The sequence below is a fragment of the Ambystoma mexicanum genome, chromosome 6q (genome assembly GCF_040938575.1).
Source record: "Ambystoma mexicanum isolate Mex_15411 chromosome 6q, UKY_AmexF1_1, whole genome shotgun sequence".
NCBI lineage: Eukaryota > Metazoa > Chordata > Amphibia > Caudata > Ambystomatidae > Ambystoma > Ambystoma mexicanum.
The window spans coordinates 1,309,387,022-1,309,413,487 of record NC_090937.1 but is presented as its reverse complement, the minus strand read 5'-3'; the positions used below and the strand labels follow the sequence as shown (position 1 = coordinate 1,309,413,487).

Here is a 26,466-nt window from a genome sequence, read left to right as displayed (position 1 = left end):
GAGCTTATTCAGAGCCCTAAAGGGGAAGCGGTCAGGTGAGCTTTGAAGGAGATCAGGGTATCCAGGAGTTCACTTGGATACAAACACGCATGATTGAGCAGCATTTAATAATCTTAGTACACAGGTATAGGGGGGCCTTGCAGATTATGTATGCCGATACAAGTGATATCAATTCAATTTTAGCTAAGACGATGAAATTGGATGATGATCCTGCTGAACACATCCAGTTAATTCAAGAGATGTGGAGGGTAGCAATGGGACAAGAATGTGGTGATTTTCTACCAAATGCTGAAGAAGGGACTTCCCAAAGAAGTCCAGCACGATTTAGATAAAGTGGTAGGGATGGAGGCCAAGGGTTGGCTGGAGATTCAAGCACATATTGTGCATTTTTGCAAAAGAAGATATGAAAAAGAGAGGGAGAGTGTAGAGCAGGCACAAAAAGCAGAGGCTAAGCATGTTCAAAAGAAATTGGCGAATATTTTTCTAGAAGGGGCAGTAATCACAAATTCTATGGAGGGACAGCAGGGGCAATCGGGACAACAGGGATATAGTTAACTGGGTATCACACAGGGGTGGTTGGTTGGGTATTTCCCCGGTCCAAGGCAGATGAGAAGGTTTACAAGGGGCGGGGGAGGATTTCCATAGGGAGGTGGGTCATTTGGTGGGGGGTTGGAGGAACAGATCCCCGGTTTAATGGGTCAACAGGAAATAATTATGGAGGATTTCATAATAATAAAAATAAAATAATTTGCATTTATATAGCACTATGAACCCTCAGGTATCTGAGCACTGCTTATTATTACCCATGGTGTGTGGTGCACATGTATTGACCTCGGAAGGATGAAAGGCTGAGTTTGGCCCTGCCGGGATTCAAACCTGCGTTAGCAGGCTCTGCATGGAAGTCATAGCAAGCGCTATACACGCTGTGCCACTTGACCGGCTCTCATGTGTTAGTCATGTGGGAGGTTGGGACACGTGTCATGAGATTGTCGTGGCGGACCACAGAATTTCAACATGGGAGCTCAACAGACACAATAACCGACCCTGCCATGTGCTCTGTGCAATCACAGCAGGCATGGGTTGAACCAAACCCAGCGACTGGGGCTGCACAGACCTCCTGGATCCCTCCGACCATGCCAGCACAAGCATCATTGCAGACATGGGACAAGAATCCTTTACCACAAGGAACAGCTGCACACTACACAAGAGCAAATGTTTTCAGTCCTGTCCATTACCACCTATCCAGAAGAGGAACTCCGGATAGGTGTGCAGGTAGGTGACCAAATGTTCTCATTCATGGTTGGCACAGGGGCTACAAAGTCTTACATCAAGGAAAGTGAGTTCCCCCTGTCAGGCAAAACGATGGACACACAGGGATTCTCTGGGGCTATCCTGTCGGTTCCTTATACCGAACATTTTCGTATCAAGGTGGGTAATCAAAATGTATCAGTCCCTTTTTTGTATTGTATGGACACCACAGCAACTCTTTTGGGAAGGGACATCCTGAGTAAGTTGCCTGCTTTCACAGAGGAGGTTGTAGTATGCTCGACCACAGGGTTGTATCTGGTAAGGGAACCAGTGCCTTTTCAGACCTATTGTAGAGACAGCGCAATTAGGGGGGTTCCCATGCATGCAGCATTGTCTGAAGGGGTGGCCGGCCCCCCTCTCATAGCCCTCTCCTAAGGCTCCTGGGATTACCCTGTCTGGGTCTGGGAGGGCTTGGAGGGACATCATCGATGCTGCCTTGTCAGATTGCCCACTGCCCCCTATTCATGTTTCACTGCTCAGGCTGGGCAGGCCACCCACCTCCTCCTCCTTGCCACACATGCTGCCAACCTCCTTTCACCTTCCTGGCACAGTGTCTGGTAGCACATGACATGCAGCCAGCCACTCTCCACATTTGATCTTCTCCTGGAACTTTGATCTCCCAATTGCAATTTCCTGTGGGTAATGCTCTGAACTACCTTGCACCCCAAATCACAAATTCCTTGTCTTTAACTTTCATTCCTGTTTCTGGTTAAACATTGCCTACACAATGTTTGTATTGCTATGCAATTCTCCCATTCTATGCCTTGACATCACATTAACCTATCTGTGCTTTAAAACCTGCACACTTGTGTGCTTGTACAAATGTTGAATCTTAGCTGTGCCTTAAATACAATTTCTGCAGTTTTCCTATATCTTACTCCATCCTCCATTTTGTACTGCATGTATGTGCTTTCTGGGAAATTCGAACTTAGGTGTGTTCGAATTGACTGCTAGGCTACCTGATGAGTTCGCCTGTGCATTGTGCAGCCTCTCAAACTGTTCCTCTTTTCCTCCACCTCTATGGCACTCCCCATCTCCCCCATCTATTCTAATTGTTACTCTATCATATATACCTCCTCTCTCACGAAATCCGGAAGAAAGAAAGCTTAAAAAAGATCTTTTGGCCCTTAATCATGGCATGCCTATTGCTGATATCTATGTCAGTACCACTTCCAGACAGACTATCACTGATTTCCTCTTCTCCAAGTGCATCATTCATATGCATCACAATGGCACTGTCATTGCCCAGGGTCCTTAACCCAACCTTCTTCTCTCCGACCGGCACCTGCCGGCCCTCATCAACTTCCTATCTTCTCCGGCTACTCCTCATTCCTCTATCTCTGCTCCTCCTTTGCCACCTCCGACTGGTGTACCACTGTCCTGTACCCCTGCTCAGAAATCCTTCAAAAGTGGTGACCAGCTTCACTTAGCCACTCTGAATGCTCATTCTGCTGTCAAACATTCTTCTGATATCTGCCTCCTTCTTGAAGACTTTAATCTTGACGTCTTTGCTCTCACTGAGACGTGGTTCAATGCCAGCTCAGTCACTGTTTTTGCCTACCTTCTCCTTGACGGCTACAAGATCCTCTCCAAGCCTCGGCCGAACCGACCTGGTGATGGAGTAGCCCTGATCTTCCCTGAGTGGGTCCCCACCTCTCTCGTACCCACCCAGCCCTACTCCTCCTATGAAAGCCTTGTCTGCAAGCTTGGTGTCTCTTCGACTCTCTCTTGCCACTATCTACAGGACCCCTGGGCCTGTGTCTGTCTTCCTTTCAGAATGCACTGACTTTACCTCCTCTCTTCAGACCTCTACCTCTAAACTCCTCCTCCTTGGAGACTTCAAAATCCATCTTGATGCCTCTGCCTCTTCTCCACACAAGACCACGCGGAGCAACAGAGGTTTGATCTGCACTTAGAAACCGAACTCGGGTATTAGGCGTGTTATAGAAAAAACAATAAAATAAATAAAAATAAAATATTCTCCCCTCCGGCCCTACCCACACTGCCGGGCACACTCTTGATGCCTTCATCCCTGCTGATCTCCCATTTTCCAACTCTCTCACTACCCCGCTCTCCTAGTCTGATCACTCTCTCCTTTCTTCTCATCTGGGACCTCTAAGGCCCCTGACCGAGCATCCACTGCCAGACTCGATAAAACGATTGTCAGCTGCTGTGTTTGCCTCCACATTCATCCCCCTACTTCCCCTCCTCTTGATTCTCCCACCGACTCTGTCCTTGCCAACCTTCATCTTGCTATCACCAACACTCTGGACATTCTTGCCCCTGTCATGAGGATCCTCTTGAAACCTGCCTCCAAGTGTAATATTGATACAACTCCCATCTAGCGCGAGAGCACAGTTGCTGAATGGAAGTGGCAGACCTCAGGCTCACCCTCTGACAAACTGGCCTGCTGCCTACTCCAAAGGCAATACCGTCTATCACCTCTAAAGCTCAGGGCATTATGACATCTCTCTCTCTCTCTCCTATTCCCCTTCCTCCATCTCTCCCTGTGTCATTCTGCCACCCTTGGCTGCTCCTCCACCCTTCCCAGTCTCTCCACCTTCTCACCTATCACAACAGATGAACTCTCCAGAGTAGTCCAGTCTATGAAGGTCTCATCCAAACAGTTGTGGCCCTGCTCTTCCAGAACCATTAAGGATAACATCTCCTCCCTCGCTCTGGTTCTTGCTGACTTCTACAACAACTCCCTAGCATCTGGCTCTTTCCCCTCTTCTTTCAAGCACTGCCTTGTGCATCATCTCCTAGAAAAGCCTTCAACTCACCCCTCCTGTCCGGCCAGCTACCGCCCTATCTCTACTACACCCTTCCTTGGGAAACTCCTAGAGCAGTTGGTCATCCCCAACTGACGCAACACACTGAGCTCGTTGGACGTTTACAGGATTATCAATTGGGATTCCGAGCATCCAGAGGCACAGAAACGGCTATGCTGAACACCCCTGAAGAACTGCTTACAAATCTTGACTCTAACTCTCCTGTTGTTCTCATTCTCCTTGACCTCTCTTGCACCTTTGACACGGTCAACCATTCTATCCTCGTAAAGCAGCTCCACAATACTCTTGTTATCTCAGAACGGGGACTGGATTGGTTGTCCTCCTTCATCACTGACTGCCCTTCCCAAATGCTCCTGGGCCCCTTCTCCTCCTCCACCACTCTGTCTACTTGTGGCGTTCCCCATGGTTCTATCCCCTTGTCTTGGTTTTTCAACATCTACCTTACACTTCTTGCTCACTTGATCTCTGCCTTCTCCCCTCATTTCCAGTGTTATGCAGATGACACAGAACTCTTCGTCAAACTCTCCTCTTCTTCTTCCTCCTCTGTCATCGCTGATTGCTCGTCAGTCTTGGTGCACCTCCAATGATCTTTGTCTTAATGCCAGGAAGACTAAGATCCATCCTATCAGGAAACCTGCTCCCCATTTTCTTCCTGCACTCTGGCCATCGTCTATGGGTTCATCCCCCCTCTCCTTCCACTGAGATAGAAACCTTGAGGTCATCTCTGACCCCTCCCTTTCTTTTACTTCTCACATCTTGGATCTTGCCAAGAAGGCCCACTTTCAACTTCACCACTTTAGCGGCATTCAACCCTTTCCTCCCCTTCCCCCAGAAGCTCAATGTCTCTAGAGCAAGCTCTGGTCCTCTCCAGGCTAGACTACTCTAACAGCCTCTTCCTCAATCTGCCTCGTTCTTCTCTCCGTCCTCTTCAATTAATCCAGAATAGGGCTGCAGTACTTATCCTTGGCCTGAAGCCCTGGGACCATATCTCACCAGCCCTAAAATCTCACCACTTGCTCCAGGTTGCTGCAAGGATCAAATTCAAGACCCATCCACAAGGGTATCTGAGGCCTGAGACCTTGATACCTAAAACTCTCTCTCACTAAATACTATTGCTCCAGATCCCTTCGATCTTCTGGCTCCAACTCCATGCTGATCAAATGTTTCACCAAGCAGAGAGCGGGGGGCAGGTCTCCTCTGCTGGATCCCTCATAAGGAACAGCCTCCCTCTTTCCGTCTTGAACCAGACCAATTCAGGTTCCGCAAACAAATGACCTTTCTCTTCTCCTCCCTCTTCCCTCTCCCCCTTCAGTGCTAATCATCTCCTCTGTCGCTGAGATTGGCAACCTGGTCCCTCAAGAGACCAATAGGTTCCTGGCCTTCTGTCCAATTGTCGACAGCACCACCCCTTGCACTGCCCTCTGGACCCACACCCGCCTGTTGGGTGATTGCCTCCGCTCTGCACTTACCTTCCGATGGCAGACCTCCTTTGCCTGGGATGCCTCTGCCCATGCACTTACCTGTTGCCCCTCCAGCCAGCACCTCTGGCACTTCCTCACATAGGGGACCCTGATAGCCCTTACCTCCACCTCATCAGCCCTTTTTCTCCTTTTTCTTTCATTGCACTTGCATGCTCCAAATGTCACAAGGCCTAGTAGGACTGCTTTACTTTATTTATTCATTGTCATTGTTTACTTGCTCCCTTGTTCCCTCATGCCTTGTGGCGCTTTGAAACACTGTCTTGTTGTATAAGCGCCTTATAAATATCCAATAAATAAATAAAGTTCTGTGCATCGATTCAACCTTGTTGTTAAGGGAAGTGTCGGACAAGCAATTGTTAGAAGACATTGATGACACAGTAGAGATGGTCTTTGAAATTGGGGTGCCTTGCCAGAAAATAATAGAGAAAAGTGAAGTGCCACAGACCATGCTCATCGTTAAAAATACATCGCCATTTTGGAAGGAGGAAGATTTGGGAAAAGTGCTGGATCATTTGTGGACCAGCAATCCTCATGATGTGGGGCACTAAAAAGTGCTGGAACGGTAAGGATAAAACTGAAACCCGGTACCAGGGAGTTATGAGACCATTATGGTGTTGTTAAAGTAAGGCATAAAACAACCTTATGTGTCCACATGCAATACAGATAACTACGCTGTGAAGAAAGGTAAGGGGTCCAGTTGAAGGATGGTCCAGGATAGGGCCCCCTCAATAATATTGTTGAGGCAGAATTTCTGGTGGTACCAAATCCTGCCACCATTCTCTGTAACATCTTTACTGGGTCAACCCATTTCACAGTAATTGATTTAAAAAATGATTATTTCCTGTTCCCTTGCACCCCGATTCTCAGTACATCAAAACGTTTACATTTCGTAGTCAGAGATTGGGGACACAAGCTTACCCCAGGGGTATTGTTAATCTCTGAGTGTTTTTAACAGGGTGGTTCAGATGGATTTGGGGAATTTTACTGTAATTCAGTACGTAGACGATCTATTAGTCTGCAGCACTTCAGAGGAGTAGTGTTGAGGAGACTCAATAACACTCCTCACCCTGCTCGCAGATGAGAGATACAAAGTGGACAAAAACACATTGCAGTACTGTCAGGCAGAGTTAGTATATTTGAGGCAAGTAATAACGCCTGCAGGAAAAAAGGTCATGCCAGAGAGAGCCACTGCTGTTCAGAATACGCCTCAGCCAGACATGGTGAAATAGATGCAGCAGTTTCTGAGGCTCTGTAACTATTGTAGATTGTGGATTTTCAATTATTTTGGATATTTGAAGCCCTTCCTGTAGGGACGAAAGGAAGTATAGAAGGTAAAAGTTCTGATAGATTGGTCTGAGGAAATGGGGACTTGTTTTTGGGAACAACGCTGCAATCAGCAACGCTCCGGTCTTGGCGACCCAAATTACAAGAAGCCATTGTTTCTGTTTTCCCATTCAAATGGCCAGGTGGTGACAGCAGTCCTGACCCAGCAAACATTGCTAGGGCACAAAGCTTTAGCGTATTACAGCGGACTCCTAGACCCAGTGATGCTAGGACAGTTCCCTTGAGAGCAAGCTCTAGCGGCAGCGACTTTTGCAATTCAAAAGTCTTCGACCATTACTATGGGTACGTCCAGCAAGCGTGCGGTCTTCATGATTCTAGAAAAGTCCATGTTAATGACTCAGAGGGTGTCAGGGTATGAGGTCACATTGTCAAATGCCTAAATGAATCATGTGTGATGTCACCTAGTAAATCCTGTGACATTTGTAGCAGAGCCAGTGCAGTCTGAGGATATTTTTCATGATTGGGTCACGTATGAGGGAGAAGTGGAAAAGAGGGTGAATGTGAAAGAGGATGCCCTGGAGAGGGTTGAGGCAATTTAAGTTGACAGGTCTGCGACCACCAACCAGGAGACGGTTGAGAGGCATACAGGTGCAGCTTTTGTGGGTCTTGTGGTTGGGGAGTACTGGGTCACACTGAAGAGATGGCTGCCTTCTCATTACTCTGCACAAGCAGCGGAAATGCTGGCACTTATAGTGGTGCTAGAAATGAGTAAGGGGAAGGCAATCACTGTTTATTCTGACTCCGCGTATGTCACCTCCACCGTCCATTCTGGATTATCAAGATGGCAGAGAAGAGGCTTTAGGAGGTCTGACGGGACCCCTGTCCAGCATGCTGTGCTGCTAACCTGGCTAATTGAAGCGTTAACCTTGCCAGCACAGATAGGTCTAGTAAAGTGTGATGTCCATACTAACCACACTAATTCAATAGCTCTCGGAAATGATGCCACAGACAAGGCATTGAAGGACCATCATATTTGCTTTTCACAGATTCCCAGAAAAGGGAAGCAGTGTCCTTTCAGGTACAGTTACCAGCCCCGTACACCACAGTCCCAGTGCTCCAGATAATAGAAATGCAAGGGAAAGCCCCTAGAGAAGAACAGGAGCTCTGGAAAAAGAGGATGTGTTCTCTGACCCACAGATCTGCTTTGGAGACAGGAGGTAATGGGGAAGGTATTAATGCCTGTAGAGCTGCTTCTTTTGGCTCTAGAGCAACTATATTTCCCGTTGCATACTTCTTGACAACAAATCGCAGCAGAGCTCCAGCAGGACTGGCTTATCCCCAACTTACCAGAGCAGGTAAGTAGATTTGTAGGGAATGATGTAGTGTGCAAGGAGTTCAATCCTAGAAATACCATGAGGTCGATGGGGAGGGGTCTGGCCCAGTCCCTCTGGTACATTCAATGAGCCCCACATCAATTGTGTGGAAATGATAACGAGGTGCAGTAACTTCAGATATCTAATTGTCGTGGCTTGTCCATTCTCATTGTGGCATGAGGTTGGTCCCTGCATACATTCCGATGGTAAATTGGCTGCAAGATTTCTGGTGGAAGAGGTATTTCCAAGATGGGAAAATTGCAACATCCTACAATCCGACAACGGAACCCACTTCTTTAATGACTTGTTCGTACAAATCACTTTGTGGCTAGGAATAAAGCATAGATTGTGCTCTGTGTACCACCCGCTGGCCTACAGAATGGTGGAGAGGCTCAATTGGGTCCTTAAGCACCATTTAGCTAAAATATGTGCAGATTTAAAATAAAATCATGATAAATATCCCTCCCACTAGCACTCTTTTTTGTGCCTTTGCTAGGGAGGGACCACCACTTCAGCCCTCACAAAATCTTGACTGGGCATAGGATACATGCACCTCTCTCACCTACACATATGACATCAGATCCACACAAGTTTTCAGCAGTACTAAGAGAGGAATTTTGGGAATACATTAGGGGGTTAATGAAAAGTGTTAAGATTATACCTTCATAGGTTTTGTCTTCTCACAACCAGACAACAAGAAAAAACAGCAAGGCTACCGATGATCAGCACAAGACACAGCTGCTCCCCGGGGACCTCATCTATATCAGCATCTTCGTGCGTTGAAGGAACAAGCATCGTTTGCATGGGCCGCATAGAGTAATATACACAACAACGACAGCTGTGAAGGTGGAGGGCAACAAGAGTTGGATCCACAGGAGCAGGCATAGAACTTAAGTATGCCCTAAGGATTCACCGTTGGTTTCAGTGTAATGTGGGGTGCGAATAGAGATCTGGAATTTCAATAATTTTTGTATAGGAAAAAGAATGTCTAAGATTGTAAATTGTGTAAAAATGAAAGTTTTTGTCGTTTTCTTGGCCCTTGGGTCATGATGTTTGAAGATGAGAACTAGAATAAAAAGGGGACATTTAAAATGTTTCGTTTTTTGGAGTGTGAGGAGAAAATGTTAAGCGTGAAAAGAAACATCGACAATAATCTTTTCGATAATGACGATGATGAATTAGATCCTACAATGAATGCACATGGTTTTGCAGTGGATAACATATGGTATAGCCATATTAGGAAGGTGGGGGCAGAGAGTGTGGGATGTTTCAACCCACTAGTCCAGGCCCTGCAACAATACTGTGCATTGCTTGCAGCAGAAACATCTGAATGGCTGCCGGAAAGCCTGCTGCTTGCTAAAAATCACCAGAAAGTGTGCAGTAAAAATCTGAAAAATAGGCCACCATCCACTTTTGCCTATGTCAGTGGGAACACAGGAGACCACTGCCAAACCCCATCATTTGGCTGCCCACAGAGCAAAATCATTGCAAAAGAAACACGGAGCTGTTTTAAAAATCTGTTTTTCCCAGGCTGTCAAATTTGCAAAAATCATGGCTCACAAACCACCCAAAAAGATCCAACCTCCTTGTTGGGTGGTGAACATCATTCTACTTCAAGAATCCACATAAATACAATGTCCACAGAAGTATATGTTATCTGAACAAAGTCCACTTTTGAGGATGGTTGCTGGAAGAAATCTGTCAAAAATGGGTTTAATACTGTTACTCACCTCTGTGCTTAAAAGTTAAAGTTTCCCACACTGGCCTTCAAACACATTCCACACCTCCTCCCTAAACAAAGGAATCTTTTCTCCTGTGCTCTGCTAAGAAACTGGCAGGCTGGTGTGAAAAGGAACTGGGAGGGGCACCCTGGCCTGTTGCTCTGAGAGCAGACAAAGGGCTCCCTTGAGCTGAATGGAGATGCTAATTTGGAGCATCAATAGAAAGTGCCCTGGCAGGAAGAAGGCCATGTGACTCTCTGACTCAGCCAAGATCTTGGAGGCGGGTCAGACTGAAAATGTGGATTAAAACCGGACTAAATATATGTTTAAGGAAAAGACTTATAACAAATTGTACGGTACTGACAAAAATATGAAACTTAGAGATTATTGAAATGAAAAATTTGATCACAGTTTAAAGCTAATCTGGAGTCTGTGTGATGTTCTGAGACTGAACCACGAAAGTTTTTAACTTTGTAGCTATTGTGATTGTGCTAGAAACATGAAAAATTACAGAAGTATGACCAGATGGTATGTGCAAGAATTTGAAAAAATTGTACAGATCCGAAAATGTGTAACCAACCAAAAGCGCAAAAAAACTGTCATTTGTAAACCGAAACTCGTAGGAACATGGGACTTGAACAGAGACTTGCCTTACTTAATCTGTAATGTGTATATGTAATATTAACAAGTTTTGCATCTTGGAAATATGTTTTTTGGGAAAAATAGATTTTATGGGTAAAAGCAAAGGGGAGGTTCTTCCCTAGATTGTAAATGGCAGCATCACTCTGACACATGATGACACACTGTTCCTTTCTCAAATCAGGGCATAGGGAATTCTGTGACCTATCAGTTCCTTAGAGGGTTGGGCATAGACAATCAGCCTCCCCACCCACTTTGGAAATGGATAAATAGGGACTGCTGAAGACAGGCAGGACACACACTTTCCCACTCATCAACTGATCCACTGGCGAAGCACCCTGCAGGAAGATCCAGACTCCAGACTCTAGAACCAGACCCAGAATCCAGACTCTAGAACTTTGAAGCAGAAAGGCCCAATCCAAAAAGCTGAACCCTTTTCAGCAGGCCTTTAAAATCTAGCAACCTGATTTTAACCCCTAAACTTCCAAGGGGCACCACAAAATCCAACAGCCTGGCTGAGCTGTTTTGCTGTTCTAGCTACGAACCTCGTGCTAGAACCAAGATCCAGACCCATAGAGCAGAGCTGTACCCAGAACCAACCCGTCAGATCCAGTCCAAGAGGCTGCACAGACCAGAGGGCCTTGCTGAGAGCAGAACCCAGTGCCTGAGACCTGTCCGGTGGCAAGAGAATCCCAGCCAAACCCTTGACCAGATCTTTGACGGGCCCATTCCATTCCAAAGCCATAGGAGTGAGTATTTAGTATAGAACTGTCCATAGTCATCTCTTAGTTTAAAGTCATCCTATTCAATCCATTTCAACTTATCCAGAACTGCATTATAGAATCTTGTATCCATCCTGAATTCTTCTCATTACATAGTCTGTGATAATTGTAGCGATAATCATCTGTGCGCATAGAATTCTTCTCATTACATAGTCTGTGATAATTGTAGCGATAATCATCTGTGCGCATATATTTTCTGAAGAAAGTCAAGTGTCCTGGCGCACAGGAATCAGAGCGGAAGGCGCCCTGTTCTGGTGGTTGTCCCGTTGGGTATCTTGTACTTTCATAGCTCCTTAGTATAAGTCCATCATGGTTCCTAATCTTTAAAGCGCATCTTTCATTTTGAATCTTGACTCTGTTTCTGAAAAATCTACCTTCACAAAAACCTCTGTAACTGTTGAACCGTCTGTCCTAGAAACAAAATTTAACAAGCCAACATCCCCAGCTTTCAAACGAACCCAAAACGACATTCCAATTCCTTATAGTTTCTCCGCAATCGCGTTTCCCGCACGCTGAAAAATTGCTGGGAATTTACAATTTGGCTCTATTTCACTCCATGTAAAAATAGCTATTTCTTGATTTCAACTTCTGAATTTCGTTTTCCATCTGCTAATCATTCTATAATCATTGCTAGTGTTGACCTGAACATATCCCAAGCCACTCTCACTAGTTCTGAATCTCATTTAGCGAATTAAAATCATTTTTAGCATTGTTTCCATTCAATTCAAACCACATTTAAAAGCAATTGACCTGTTTAAAATCATACCTGTTCTCTATAAGCTTGCTGGGGGAATTGGGATTGAACTGCATTGTTCATTGTTATTCCTGATACCTGCGTGCCCTCAGTCCATATCTTCATATTGCATATTGGGGGGGAGTGAGTAACAACAGGGGGAAAGAGTGATTATATTGTCTTTGGTTGAATTCATATCAAGTTTCTTTCTGTGTTGCATTCTTTCCTATCATTGCATTTCCTTGAACCACACACAGTTATTCTCTGCTACATTATTCTTCCTATTCCTACTCCTAATTGATTAAAGAGATTGTTGATATTGTAATATTACCCATTGCTGATCATTGTTCATATTCATAAGTGTGATATTCAGATATTATCCATATTTATAAAAGTGTGATATATATATTGTTCAATTCTTCAAATAAATCTTTTAATTTGCAAAACAAACCTATTTCTTGGTTCAGTGAGACCGGGGGAATTCAAAGAGAGGGGCATAAAACAAACTTTGACATAAAAATATATAAATAAGGGTTTCCATTAGGCATCCCATACTAGGCATTGGCTTAGTTGGAGTGCTGGATTTTAATCACTTACAAGAGAGCCATAAGATATGCATCTGCTCTTTCATCCCCCATGCTTCTGGTGTTCCTAGGGTATTTATCCTGAGTGAGGTAGAGGTAGCAGATTTGATATGCTTAGTGCACCTTCCCTTGTGCAAGGTTGGGGGCAGTTTAAAGGGCAGTCAATTACAGCATCAATCATACCAAGTGATGATGATTGTTCAATTGCCGATCGTGCAGAACACAACAAGATTAGCTGTGCTCAAAGAGTTCAATTGACCTTGGACGGAGTTATTTTTTCTAAAAATCAATGCGAGAAAGGATGAAGAGTTGCAGAGCTGGAGGAATAAGGGGATTCTCATAAGAAGGGGTGGCACAAATAAATCAAGAGTGCGGGACCGTATGTAGAAATCCTTTGCAGTATCTAGCGTGGCTCAAAGAGCCAGAAAATCTTGTTAAGATAGATGCCAATTTTCACTGTGCTTTAAGGCCGACGGCACATGCCTGTTGGCACAAATGGGAACTGCAGCCGCACGCTTTGCATCGCAGACCTGGCTGGAGGTACGGCTAGGTTCCTAGATAAGTTTTGGACCGGTGGACAGAATGCCTCCAGCCTGGTGAGGTGTGTGCATTTTTTCTACCCTTCATGTGCTCGTTCTTGCGATACCTGAAGAGCACCTGATTTTGGCCCATTCAGTGGCTGAAGTTACATTTGTGCCCCTTTTGTCCCCTGTGCGTCCCTATCGACTTAAGTGGATACATTAAAGACTATGGGCCTCATTACAAGATTGCTGGTCCGGAAACAACAGGGCCGGTAAACTCACTGGCACCCTTGTTTCCGGACCAGCAAACTCTGCGTTTGCCTGCCAGGGGCCCTGTGCCTGACAGGTCTGACCCTGCCGGGCACAGCAGCCATGGTAGGCAAACACTTCACGGAAGCACCGGCAACGTTAGCAATGGTGCCAGCGCTTCTGTGTTCCCACTCCCATAGAGGACTACGGGATTCTATGGGAATTGGGACTTACATTTTGCTGGCGCCTGACTTCCTGTGCTGCCGGAGTTGTAATCTCCCGGTGGCACCAGGAAGTCAGGTGCGGGTAAAATGTACAAGTCTGGCAGCAACCCGCCGGTAGCACCGGCAGGGTTACCGCCAGACTTGTAATGAGGCACACAGTCTGACTGTGAAAACCACGAACAATTGCAACGCAGCAGACGATCAAACTAGCTTTCAGCATCATAATCACAGGCTTTAGCAGGCATTCCTGATTGATATTGGCTGCTTAGCCACACCAAGGTTTTCTTTGCAGCACTCCTGGCACCTGGCGCCCAAGCAGCAGCCAATGCCAAATGTCTCCAGGTAACTAGGTATGAACTCCTACTCTTTATGACCGCGTCTGAATCAGCATTCAGTGCCATTAGGGAAGAATTAAGGGCACTCAGGCTTGTTTATTTTATTTATTGAGTGTTTATAAAGCGCCTGTACAGCAAATGGTGTTACAAGGTGATACATAACAAAGAGGGGGGCGGTAGGGTGAGCAGGGATAAGAATAACAAAATCGGTCCTACTAGGCCTGATATCATTCGGATGGTGCAAGTGCAGTAACAATAAGTGCAGGGGGATGGTGAGGGGGTTGGGGGTGCAGGTAAGAGCAGAATGTGATAATGCAAAGGTAGGAAGGGAAGTGCAGGTTAGGGTGGAGAGTGTGTAAGTGCTGTGGGGGGAGGAGCGTGGAGGAAGGCCCCTGGGTTAGGCCAGTGCTAGGGGAGGCCAGGAGGAAAAGTGCCAGGGGAATGCAGGTAGTGCAGGAAAGAAGATCCACATGCTAAGTGTAAGGACACGGCTGGACTGGGCTCAGCAGGGGTGCAGGCCCCGCCAGGCTAGTACTGGGGGAGGGAGCCTGGAAGTGAACGTGCAGGAATGGGGGGGTGGAGGGGTCAGGGGAGACCAAGGTGCTGGGGTAGACTGGGTGAGGAGGGCCTGGTGCCCTCTATGACTCAGAAGGAACCAGGCAGCCAGTCAAAATGTGGCAGAGGGGGACATTAGCAGGAGAGGGGGGAGGGAAGGAAGAAGAGAAAAGGAGGGTCTTGAGAAGCTTTCAGAATTTACAGAGATCCGATTCAAGCCTGAGAGGGGCAGGGAGACCATTCCAGAGGGAGGCTCATGCAGGAGAGAGCGTTCTACCCCCTACTCTCTGCTTGGGAAAGCGTCTGATCTGCAGAGAGTTGGAGCTAGAAGACCGAAGGGCTCTAACAGGGAAGTATTTAGGGTGAGAGAGCTTGAAGTAGAAGGGTCCCAGGCCCCAGAACTCCTTGTGTGTGATGCAGAGGGTTTTGAAGGTGCAGCTGAAAGTTGGCCTTCTTGGCAAGGTTTGTGATGTGAGGAGAGAAGGAGAGAGAGGAGTCTAAAATGACACCAAGGTTTTTTGCCTCACAAGAGGGTGAGGGCCCATGGAGGGTAGCCTGAGAGTAGGAGGGAAGGATCTCATTTTAACTGGCATTAAGGCAGAGATCGTTAGCCGCTCACCATATATGAATAGCAGTCATACAGACAGGAAAGAGACGAAGAAGAGGAGGCAGTGGATGGAAGCTTATAGGAGAGCTGTGCGTCATCCGCGTCCCACCGGAAGTGAAGAGAGAAGGCAGAGATTAAATGGGCCAGAGGGGCAAGGTAGATGCTGTAGAGCCACGGAGAGAGCATAGAGCCCCAAGGGACGATGCTGGTGCAGATTGTGATGGAAGGGACTCTGCAAAACTGGTATATACTCAACCTTCTCACAGCAATGGAAGGGGGGTATGCAGGAAGATAGGGAGTCCCTGTTGCACATTTATGCCTCTCAATGATACTGAAAATGGGACGCTTACCATATCTATTGCTGCCATGCATAAACTGAAAGGAATCATGGCTGAGATCATCAACGACTTATGGATCGACTCTCTGTTCTCATGGGTGCCTTCTCGGTTGAGCCTGGCTGCAAAGACCATGATACCTATCTTTTGTCTTTTTTCTCTTTTCAATTGCTCCTAGGTTGTTGCTATGCCCATGTGCTAACAGTAGCTGCCATGATGACCGTAGTCCTGCCAGGGCTAGGGCCACCACCACTTCATCCAATATGAGTACTCAAACTGAAGGTGTTTTGTGTCCTCCACTAAATCGGCATGCTTGTGTGGAGCAGAGGGTAGATTGCGGGAATGGTGGGGTCATGAGTTGGGTTTGTTCGGCTGAGGATTATACCCATATTGAGACCGGTGTGAGAGATGGTTGTGGGGTTGTTCCCCAAAAAGATGATTATGATTTGTTAGTTAAAGTGGTCCCTAGTGATTGCATCAAATGCAAAAGCATCAAATGCAATTGCATTGAAAAAAATGCATCGAAAAAATGTATTTCTTTCCATTTTCTTTTTAATGGGGGACCCCAACGCCTGTTTTTTTAACCCCTTAAAAACAATTACAATAAAAATATAACCTTTGCCTCTAAAAAAATTCATTTTTTCAATGCATTATCTTCAATGCTTTTGTATTCAATTCTATGTTTTCGAGGGAATCACTGGATACCAGTTAAAGTATTAACTAAAGGGCGGAATGTTGGGGTGGTCAGGAAAGGTCCCCGTGATTACGAGGGGTTCATGCTGCTCGCACTGTATGTCTAACTGGGGGTGGTGGCGAGCTGGGTGCAATGTTGCAATTTCATAGGTATCAAAGTGTAGTTAATTATGGATCGGATATGTTACTTTAGTGTTCCTGTTGGTCTAGATATTGATACATATTAGGTTGAATACGCACAGAAAGATAAAATGTTAAACCCACCAAATGTAAAATCATCAATATACAATAATACAAATATATGGGGAATTCATGAACATCATACATTAATCAGAAAGACAGTGGTTGGGACTCCTTTTGAGAAATGTAAGACTTTTAAACTGACTTTGCCAGGTTTTCAGAAGGCAGGTATGATATGATATGATATATGATATGATATGGCATTTATAACGCACCTATACACAAGTGTTTCAGTTGAATGAGTAACTTCCACCTTCACGGTCAGTACAGCTGTAGAAAATAGCCATGTGTTTTTATGGTCTGATAAGTATCGTAGATAGTAAATGTAATCTCCTGATGCCTGAGAGCGTGACAGAAGGAGTTTCATTATTTATTTTGGTCAGCAGTAAAAAGCAGGTAAGCCAGTGCCTAAGGCTATGCAGGATTTTCAATTGTGCAATGAAGTGGGAGTTTTGTAGATTGGAAAGTCTCGATGAAACGGTGACATGGGGAATGAGTGGGCATCATTAATTCAAAAGATAAATCATTCACCCAGACTTCCTCACATCATAGTAATGAATTATGTTCCTATATCAATGTTTCACCTTATGCTGGCTTCATGACCTACTACGTACGAATCGTAAGAAGATGTGTGTTATGAATAGGAAGTGAAGATGACAATTAAGAAAAAACTGGCCAATGAAAACGCAGGAATTGGGGAACGATGGGATTTCTTTGAAGACGGTTGTGTCCAATCATGTTTGGGGGTGGATGGCAATAAAGTATTTTGGGAGTGTTTTAACAATGTATAAAAGATGTGAACTCATGTGGTTTGGTGACACTTGGGTTAGTTTGGTCCTGAAACACCATCAACTGTTGTACCACTTTATAAAAGATGTGAACTGATGTGGTTTGTTGAGACTTGGGTTAGTTTGGTCCTGCAACACCATCTAACTGCACCCTGAACAATTGTACAATAAACTTGCTTTATGTACAACCGTGTACTCACTTCTTAAGTGGTGGGCCTGTTTGGGTTAAGGTACATAAAGACCCATCCACACAACTGCATATAGAACAGCGCTACCCTCGAAGACACAGACAATTATATGGAGCAAAAAATATGCTTATGACCTAATTTGCATATCCACAATCCAATGGTCAGTGGCCTTGAAGTGGAAGTGAACTTACATGAATGGCTACTGGATTGCGCTGTGGCATGTGTGGCTTAGCCTATTTTACTCTCACATTTTAGGTAGAAGTGGTTTCTCTGTGCTTCTTTTTAAACCCACTATAACACTGATGGTGTTTGCTAAACATACGTCAAAGTTTTAGTGCCACATTCACAACCGGGGAAGAGGGCACAGCCAATATGGTGGCTGGACGAGCTGGTGAGAATACACTGTATACCGCCCCCTCTTTCCAGTCACCTGTGGCCCTTCCCTAGTTTGCACCATCTTGATTGTGGGGAGGTAACAGGGAGCCTCTCCCTGTTGCCTCCCCGCCCTTTCCTCTAATGCCCCCAAAACAAAACATACCCCTTCTCCACTCCCTCTCTGCCTCCGTCTCTCCCCTCTAACCTGCTGGACCAGAGCTTTTTGCTCTGGTCCAGGCACTCTTCTGACCCGCGCCAGCCACCATGGAAATGGAAAAGGGACTTAGTCCCATTTCCCATGGCGGCAGGCATCTTCTTTTTTTTATCGGGAGATTGGCATCAATGAATATGCGCAGCCAATCTCCCGGACAAAAAAAGAAACCACACCCTGGATGAACCCTAGGGTGTGAATGGCAAACAACCCCTTGTCAGGGAGCGGGCATGGACGGTAACGGCCTGCAGCCCTCACCAAGGTCCGACCGGCTGGTGCTTACCAGCCATGTCCACCCCCCGACGCAGAGGTGTTTCTCATATACACTTATCATTTTTGTGTATTCTGGTCGTTAAAAGGCAGTATAAAGTGCCAGAGATATTCAAATAACGGCCTGGTATTGACATTTGATATAGAAGGCATAATGCCATCTACACAAGAACCAGGGGACTTCTCCAATGACGCCCTTTGTCAACCGGGCCTCTATTGCAAACTGTCTGTTTGGAACTCATGCCACCCATTGAGGTTGGTTGGAAGCATTACTGCTAGCCTTTTACCACTTATGCTTAAACTGTTTAACATTATAAAAATGTACAGAAAAAATACAATGAAGAGTGGCAAACGGGAGAACCATGGACACCAAACTGTGAACCATTGTGATTAATAGAGAATGACCTAGAATGCTGACACAGAATAATTGCAAATATTATACAGAAGGACCTTGGAACTGATCAAGGAATGCAGTCATGCAAGATTTATAGGATAGCTACTTCTTATGAAAGCATTGCACATTTACATTAATTATAGCGAATATGATCTTATGTGGCTATCCTGAAACCCTGGAGAGAATTCAGCCCTTGTGGTAAGGAGCTAGAACCCCTGTGGTGACATAATGGGAGGTTCCATGAGCCCGAGCAAAAGGACGTCATGGCAGAGATATGATCGCACCCACAACACGTATTTCTCAAATTAATTTTAAACGTTTGTGGAGCTTAAAATAATTTGTCTTTAAAATGTCAATGTTTTACAGTATTAAAATGTTTGTTTCTCTGCTGTAATATCGAAGGAATAATAAAGCAGACTGAAATAATGTGGCAAAAATTAAGAGGTCAAAACAGCTAATGTGACACTGTAAGTAATGTACACAACAAAATCAGAAATTGTTTGAAAATGTGCTTCTGTATTTGGTTCCTTGTATTTTTCCCAATGAATGAATTAACTGTTTAAATGTACATTCACAAAGTCACCTCTTGTTTTACGGATGCACTTACAAAGCACCGTCTCACTCTAATATATATATATATATTTTTAATTAAAAGATACGTTGTTTATAGTTTGATTAACAAACTTTTACAACTTTCCCATGTTCACTTCTTTTTACAATTTAACATTTGACAATTTACAAATGACATCGAATACTTTTCATACGTCTTCATTTTACAAGGTTCTTCATATAAACGAAAGAAAGTGTTAATTAGAAACATTAAAAACATTCTTAAAGCCCCAGTAAAGGAGCTTATGGGGATGTAAGACAATACCTTCCACTTATCTGCGTTTCGGTTTCACTAAATTCGGCTCAACCCTGCATTCACTGCCAGTGTTAACAGTTAAGGAGTGTATATTAGCATTAAGGTCCCATGGGGTGCTTGGAGAGTAATTATTACAAGTACAAAATCCAATCCATTATATCAACAAGGATTGGGATAATCCACATTCTGTTACTTATTCATCTCCAATCTACCCATCTCCAAAACCATTTTCCAATTCATGTTTCAAAATAGTTAAAAAGCGTGTAGTCAATATATGCTATTTTTAAGACCTACTTCAGGGAAATGGGAGTATTTGAAAAAATGAAATGACGCATTTTTCTAAATCTGAAAACTGGAACCCTAATGTAAATTCTATGTCAAAACACAGGGCTTACCACGCACCTCCCCTTTTGACTGTTTTCACTTTGTCAGATGGGGTAGGACTGGGATTGTGATACTCCAAAGTGACAGTTTTCAGAATTCCACAACAATTTTATTTATGCTCTAGCCCATCACACAGGGGGCGTCGGCGGGCCTAGGCAATAATGGTATAATTGATCTTGCGCGCACATTTCAAAGTTATCTGCATCTATGCACTAGTTTTTACTGTTATAACTTCAATCATGAAAAAAATGATGTTTTCTTTCACAATTTGCACTGTTATACCGGTCGTGCAGGGTGTGCAGAATGCCATAATTTTAAATTACATAAGATTGATACTGATGTATTTGATTTTTTAAAAATAAATATCCTTGTTATTGTTTTACTTGCTTAAATGCTTCTTACTTGAGTGGTTGGAGAGAAAATATTACCACAATAATACATCTGCAAATAAAATGTGTATTGCAAAATACAGTGGAAACATTGCTATACGGCCATGCAGTCAATGCTCTATGAACCAGAACCTCACATTGTTGGCAATAATAATGGATTCGGTAAAAAAAGGCCAGATAAAAAGATGTTGAAGCTCGATAATAGAGTAAAAGGCCAGAGCGCTTTGCTAGCAAGCTTGTCTGCTTTGTTTCATGGCTCTGATAACTGACATTCAGTTAACCAGCACATTTAGATTCCAGTGGATGCAATATAATCGCGCTACTACTGCATAAGTATTAATCTAGCTTGTAAACACAATGGGCCTCATTACGAGGTTGCCGGGAGGCTGCCGGGGTGTACCGCAGGCCTACCAGCAACCTGGGCTTACCGTTTCCACTGCTCGAAATCCTGGCATTACCGGGATATTATTGGTGGCGGCGGAACGGTAAATTCCCATTCACATGAAGGTCCATAGGACTCCATGGGAACGGAAATACTGAAGCACCGGGAACGTTGTTAACGGTGCCGGTGCTTCAGTGATTTATCTGCCGGTAGGGGCCTCAACTACGAGCAGGTCACAGCCCCTACCGGCAGACTCAGAGTAAGCCAGTCCGGAAAAGGTGCCGGTAACAGTGTCAGCGGCACCTTAATTCTGGCCCGGCTCACTCGTAATGAAGCCCAATGGCTGTTACAGGGAAAATTACATTTTGCCAGGGAGGGAGTTTAGCAAGGAAAACAATGTCAATGAATGGAAGAAGAACCCAAACAATTGATACTTAAACTCGATGACAATAGCAAATAAATTAAATGAAATACTTGCCTCATGATTAAAGAAGAAGCAAAAAGAAATGTTGCGAAGCAGCCCCTCTTACAGTCGTTGTTCTTCTTCTGGCGCTGGTGCATTTCACCGCCACAGTTGTCGCAGCAGCGGCACATGCAGAAGCAGAGCCCCACCAGGGGCATGAGCAGAATGAAGAGCAGCCCAATGGCGGCCGCGACAAGGAATCCAACCTCATAGTGGAGAGTCTGCAAGTCAAACACACACAACTGTAATACACTGTCATGGATTCGACCAAAAAAAACGGCCAACCTACAGCACAAGCAGTCCTTGACAATTTCATGAGTAGGGTTGCACATGCAGATGTAATAGCTTCGGAAGGGAGCCCTGGATTTAATGATAGTTAGTCACTCTCAAAACAGAGTGGAAAAGTGAATACTAAAGCAAGGCAAAATCACCTTCACTTTTACTCTCGCTTTGGGAGATTTAGGAGTCTTGGGAGGATAGCTCAGGGGCAACGAGCACCACAGGTTCGAAACCCAAGTCCGCGCTTAGAAACCTCTGGGTATTGAGCGCATTATAAATAACCTATCTTATCATATCTAAAATGTTGCCCTCGAATTACGCGTTGCAGGCACCGTTTCATGATGGATTCCGATGGAATCCGCCTGGTCTTCAGCGGGTGCTAAACCAAGGCGCGTACCATCGGAATCTTATGCAGGCGCAAAACCAACTGCTCTTCCGAGGCGGAGAAAGAAAGCAAAGTGCAGGTGCTATTAGAAATGTCAGGAACATGCCTTCTCTTAAATAGGTTTTACTTTGAATGATAAAACATCAGAATTTCCCTCATTGGGTTTTGATTTTCAAGACCAACTAAATAGAATTTGTGGTGCGCTTGCTTGCCCGTAGCTCCATGTTAAATCCCTTTCGTGGTCGAGATAGCAGCGCCTTTAGAATAGGAAACCTGCAGCTCTCCGCAGGTTTTGGTGAACGATTCTCATGATCTATCGCCATTGGCAATACTATTGACAATACCAACACTCTGTACGGCTCTCAACTGCTCTTGAACTAGGTCAGCGCTTTAGACAATAAAATAAAAAGTATAAAAAATAAAAAATACTAGGACAAAGCAGAAGTTTCTCTAACACCCCCCACCCCCCTCCAAACCCTCCCTCAAGCTAAAGCGACCACCAGAAGGAAATATACTCATATTGCCTGGCAGCTGGCACAAGGCACAAGTCACAAGGTGCAGCCAGCCCTCAGATATGACAGCATTGCAAGAGATCTGACGTGTGCGTGACTTTCAAGGCGTTGATTGGAGGAGCAGGCAGCATCCTTCTCGGTGCAGACCACAGTGGTCACCGATAGGATTCAAACAATGCAGCCACATGCATCGGTGATGATTTCCAGGTTACCTTTCGCAGACTTATATTTCACCTCATTTTATTTTGCCGATTTCACCAATATTTTTACCACAGAAGACTGGGGGGGGGGGTCTTCTCCCCTCCTCCCACTCCCCCCTTCTACATACCCAAACCAGGCCCCCATATTCTTTTTTCCCGGTAAAAAATAGTGTTAAAAAAAGCAGAAAAAAGAATTTGGCGAAAAAGGAACCCAGCAAAAGTGGGTAATAGCAGCCACGTAAGTTTCACTCTGTCAGTTGCATATTATGCACAGGTTCTGCTGCCCCCATGCGGCATGGCAAGGAACTGGGGGAAGCAGCTAGTGCTGAGAAGCAGGGCGCTCCCCAGGGCCGAGGTGAACATGGGCAATGCAGGGCGCCCAGCTAGCTAGCGATGAACTCAAACCCGAAATGACCCTTGGGATCAGGGTGAGTTCCCTGGTACAACTTCAGCTAGATTGGCGGGAGTTCACCGGGTTGTAGACTGTGACCTCCACTCTAGGATGCAGAGCAGACTGGAACCACAGGTTGGAGGAGTGCCTGGTACTGAAAGGAACAGCTAGCAACTCTACGGTAGACTTGGCTTGAAAAACAAGGAGCAGCATTCTGAATCTCTAGGGGGACCCCAAAGGAGACCTGCTGGAGTGTAAGGAGTACCTCAAAAGGAGAAATGAACAATCAGCCTCCAACTGGACTTGTGTTCAGCCTGGTGCAGCCCAAGGACTTTGTAAACTGGAGGCAGATAGAGGCGGTGGCACCCTGTCAACATTCCATCCTAAGTGCTGTCAGGGGCCTGCACTCCAAGTAGCAATGTAGTGGGAAAACAGCTCCCTACAAGGGCCTCAAAAGCACAACCCAACGGCAGCCTACAGGGCTAAGGTGTATAAAAAGGCACAGACAGAAAACAAGCGGCCAGGTAGCAAAAACGAAATGCACAGAAATGTATAGTAATAAGCAGGAAAAAATGTGACCAACCCCGATATGAAAGAATGTTTGACAATATGTAGCGGGTGCACTGCCACAATATGTGCTACTATAGGGCAGTACCATGGGGTGCTGGACCTACAGATACTAAATGCGGCCTCATTTCAAGGCCTGGCGGGCAACTGTCCATTTGCCTGAGGTAGTATAGATCCCTTTAAACCCAGAAAGGCTAGTGCCACCCATCCCAATGCCCATTGCTGAGGTGTGCTTCGACTGTGCAAGCTCTGTACTTATTTATTTATTTTCAAATTTTATAACGCGCCACCACACGCCCGTGGGCCTCAGAGCTTCATTGTACTCCTTTTCGTGTCTTGAGGTGAACTATATTCAAAGGAGCTGTATGTATGAAGGCGCGCGCTAAGGTGTGCATGAAGGTAGGGCGCTCACCTGCGGCGCTACGCTTCGCATTACTGCAGAGTCAAAACACGGTTTTGAATTTCTACAATACAAATCCCATTGAGGCGCTGTGAAATTAGATCATGCCAAGGAGTGGCACATATTGTACAGACCCCTCTACTTACCACGCATGTGAATATAAAATAACATGATATGCAGGCATTAACCTGCATAATATAGCTCCTTAATATACAATTGCGAGGCGTGTTCTTTAGGACACGCACACCAACGATACCACGCTTTGGCTATTCTAGTGCTACATGCATTGCAGATATCATCACAAAACACAAAGCAGTGCTGTCAAAGACAACTAGTGGAAATGATTTACCTGAAGAGTCAGCACAACATTCTCTGGCTGAGGGAGTCAAAGCAGATGCAGAGTGCAGAACACATGCAGAGATGAAGCAGCGGCGTGCACAAAAGAGAAAACAGGTGAGTAACACGAGTTATCAGCAAGAGCGATCCATTACTTCATAAAAACAGAAGGAGCAGAAGACATGAAGAAACTGACCTGTGAAGCGGCTTAGTCAAAGCCCACCGTGCAGGAGCCTTGCATTACAGTACCCAGCATCCCAGAATCCTGATCACATGAGCCAGCACAGAAGTGTTAGAGCCCGCACCAATGCTGTGTGTTATGTGACGGCCGCCCCAATCCGTGGGCGAAGTTCACCCAGCACACAACAGAACCCCAGGGTAAGGGCTCTAATGCGATTAGAGCTTGTGCAGGGGGGTGGAGGGGGTGGACGGGAATTGTGCCTAGGGATCCCTGGGATGGAGCGTGTCCATATCCACTTGGCCTGTGTGTACACAGTACAAAGGGAAGCTTGGGATCCAGGCATTTACAGGTGGCTAGAGCCTGCATTCCAAGCTTAGAGATTGGCTGGAGAGCTGAAAATGGTCAGAAGAAAAAAGGAGAAGCATGGAGTGCAGGCTTCTACTAAAACTTGATATGCCTACTAGATCCTGGGTTGTACCAGGGGTTATAGGCCCTGAAGACTGACTTTAATGAGGTCCTCAGGGGCCACAGCTCACAGTACAGCCTGAGGGTGTGGTCTATAAGCAATATGTCTGTTGGGAAAAAAAGAAGGCAATCTGCCTGCAGTCGTACCTGGGAAACTGGCAAGACCCCAACAACAACACACGAGGAGTCAGGGGCAAAAGAAAAATCCAGGCTGCATCTGCCAGGTGTGGGCCAATGAGGGCTGAGGCAGTAAGGGGGCGGATGGTCGCCCCACCTAACAAGGTAAGGAGTGGGGGCAGTGGGTGGGTGATTCCACCTGCTCGGTTGTCATTTGGCAGGTACGGCCTGGGCGGGGAGGAGGGTGACGCTTACAGGGAGACTCTGCCCCCCACCCTAAGCAGGTAAGGAGCAGGGGGTTGTGTGATTTAGATGCTAGGGTCATGTTCGTCAGGTTTGGCACAAGCAAGGAGGAGAATAGCACTGATAGCATGGCTGCCAGCGCGGCGCTCCCGTGATGAGAGGGAGCACCGCACTGAGAGCCATGTTGCGCTGGCAGCATGTCTGTCAGTTTAGTGCTCCCGTGATGAGAAGCTGTGTCGCCAGCGCAGTGATCATGGGGAATCGCGAGGCTCCCATCCCATTGGCCAACTTCTGGGCTATGCAGATTTTCCGAGCCATACCGGCTCGCAGAGCCTGCAGATCAGCCAATGGGGGGAGTGCCAGTGTGCCACATCACTCCCTGGGACATAATACTAGCTAGAGCCCGCATTCTACATTTTCTGATTGACTTAAGAGAAGAAAACATACTCTACTCGAAAGTATAGACAAGCACTCAAAGTGTTCAATTCACTGTTTGTCAATTCTCAGAAAATTGTATGCATGAGAAACTAAGAAGGTTTACAACAGTGATGTCCTGATGCGTTCAACCAAGTGGAGTGCTTATACCACTCCTTTTAAAGTAAGATGTTTACAGTAGCATCAATCTCAAGATTTACCTGGTAAAGGAGTATTCAGTCACGGTTGTAAAATAAGGCAATGGTCACTTTCATTTAAGTTTACGCTATTCGATGATGGAGGTTGAGTGCCTCGCTGAGCACATATGACCACTTACCCCCACAAGTACATACTCCCAAACGGTGCAGATCAGTGAATGCCTGAGTCAGGAGCCAGACCCAGGGACATCTGGGGTGGCAAAAAACCACCCACCCGTTGAGCAATCTCCTTCAAAAGGGAATGGGACAAACATATTTCGTGGTACTAGTCCTTTGTGTATTGGACCAAGCCTTCTTTTGTGAGAAATTGTTTGAGGTGGAAATACAACAGCATAATTCCTTTCCCCCATCGTTCTGTACACAAATGCTCTTATAGGTCACAGACTATGGAAAGCAAAGAAACATGATAAAGAAACAAAAGTTCAAGATGAGGTCATATGAGGCCACCAGTGCTTTTAGTGGGCCGGGACCGAGCCCATGCAGGCAGTCGCCAAAAAGTAAGGCTGAGTCGGGGCCCCCGTCCCACCATGGCACAAGAGGACATTATACCACCAAGTCACAGCCGTATCGGGAGATGAGCCCACCGCCATGAG

The 26,466-nt window shown here is 45.6% G+C and overlaps 1 protein-coding gene across 12 annotated transcripts in view; it reads right to left on the bottom strand.

The window, feature by feature from the left end:
• PROM1 (prominin 1) overlaps positions 1–26,466 on the bottom strand; it is a 922,577-nt gene that overhangs the window by 515,229 nt on the left and 380,882 nt on the right. For 9 of the 12 annotated variants that reach the window (XM_069631918.1, XM_069631917.1, XM_069631924.1 and 6 more), the window contains 2 exons: positions 24,249–24,275; positions 21,181–21,386 (listed from right to left, as the gene is read on the bottom strand). In XM_069631918.1, coding sequence (XP_069488019.1) covers positions 21,181–21,386; positions 24,249–24,275 — 233 coding nt within the window. The remainder of the gene's footprint in view (positions 1–21,180; positions 21,387–24,248; positions 24,276–26,466) is intronic. The other 3 variants (XM_069631921.1, XM_069631923.1, XM_069631925.1) reach the window with 1 other exon arrangement.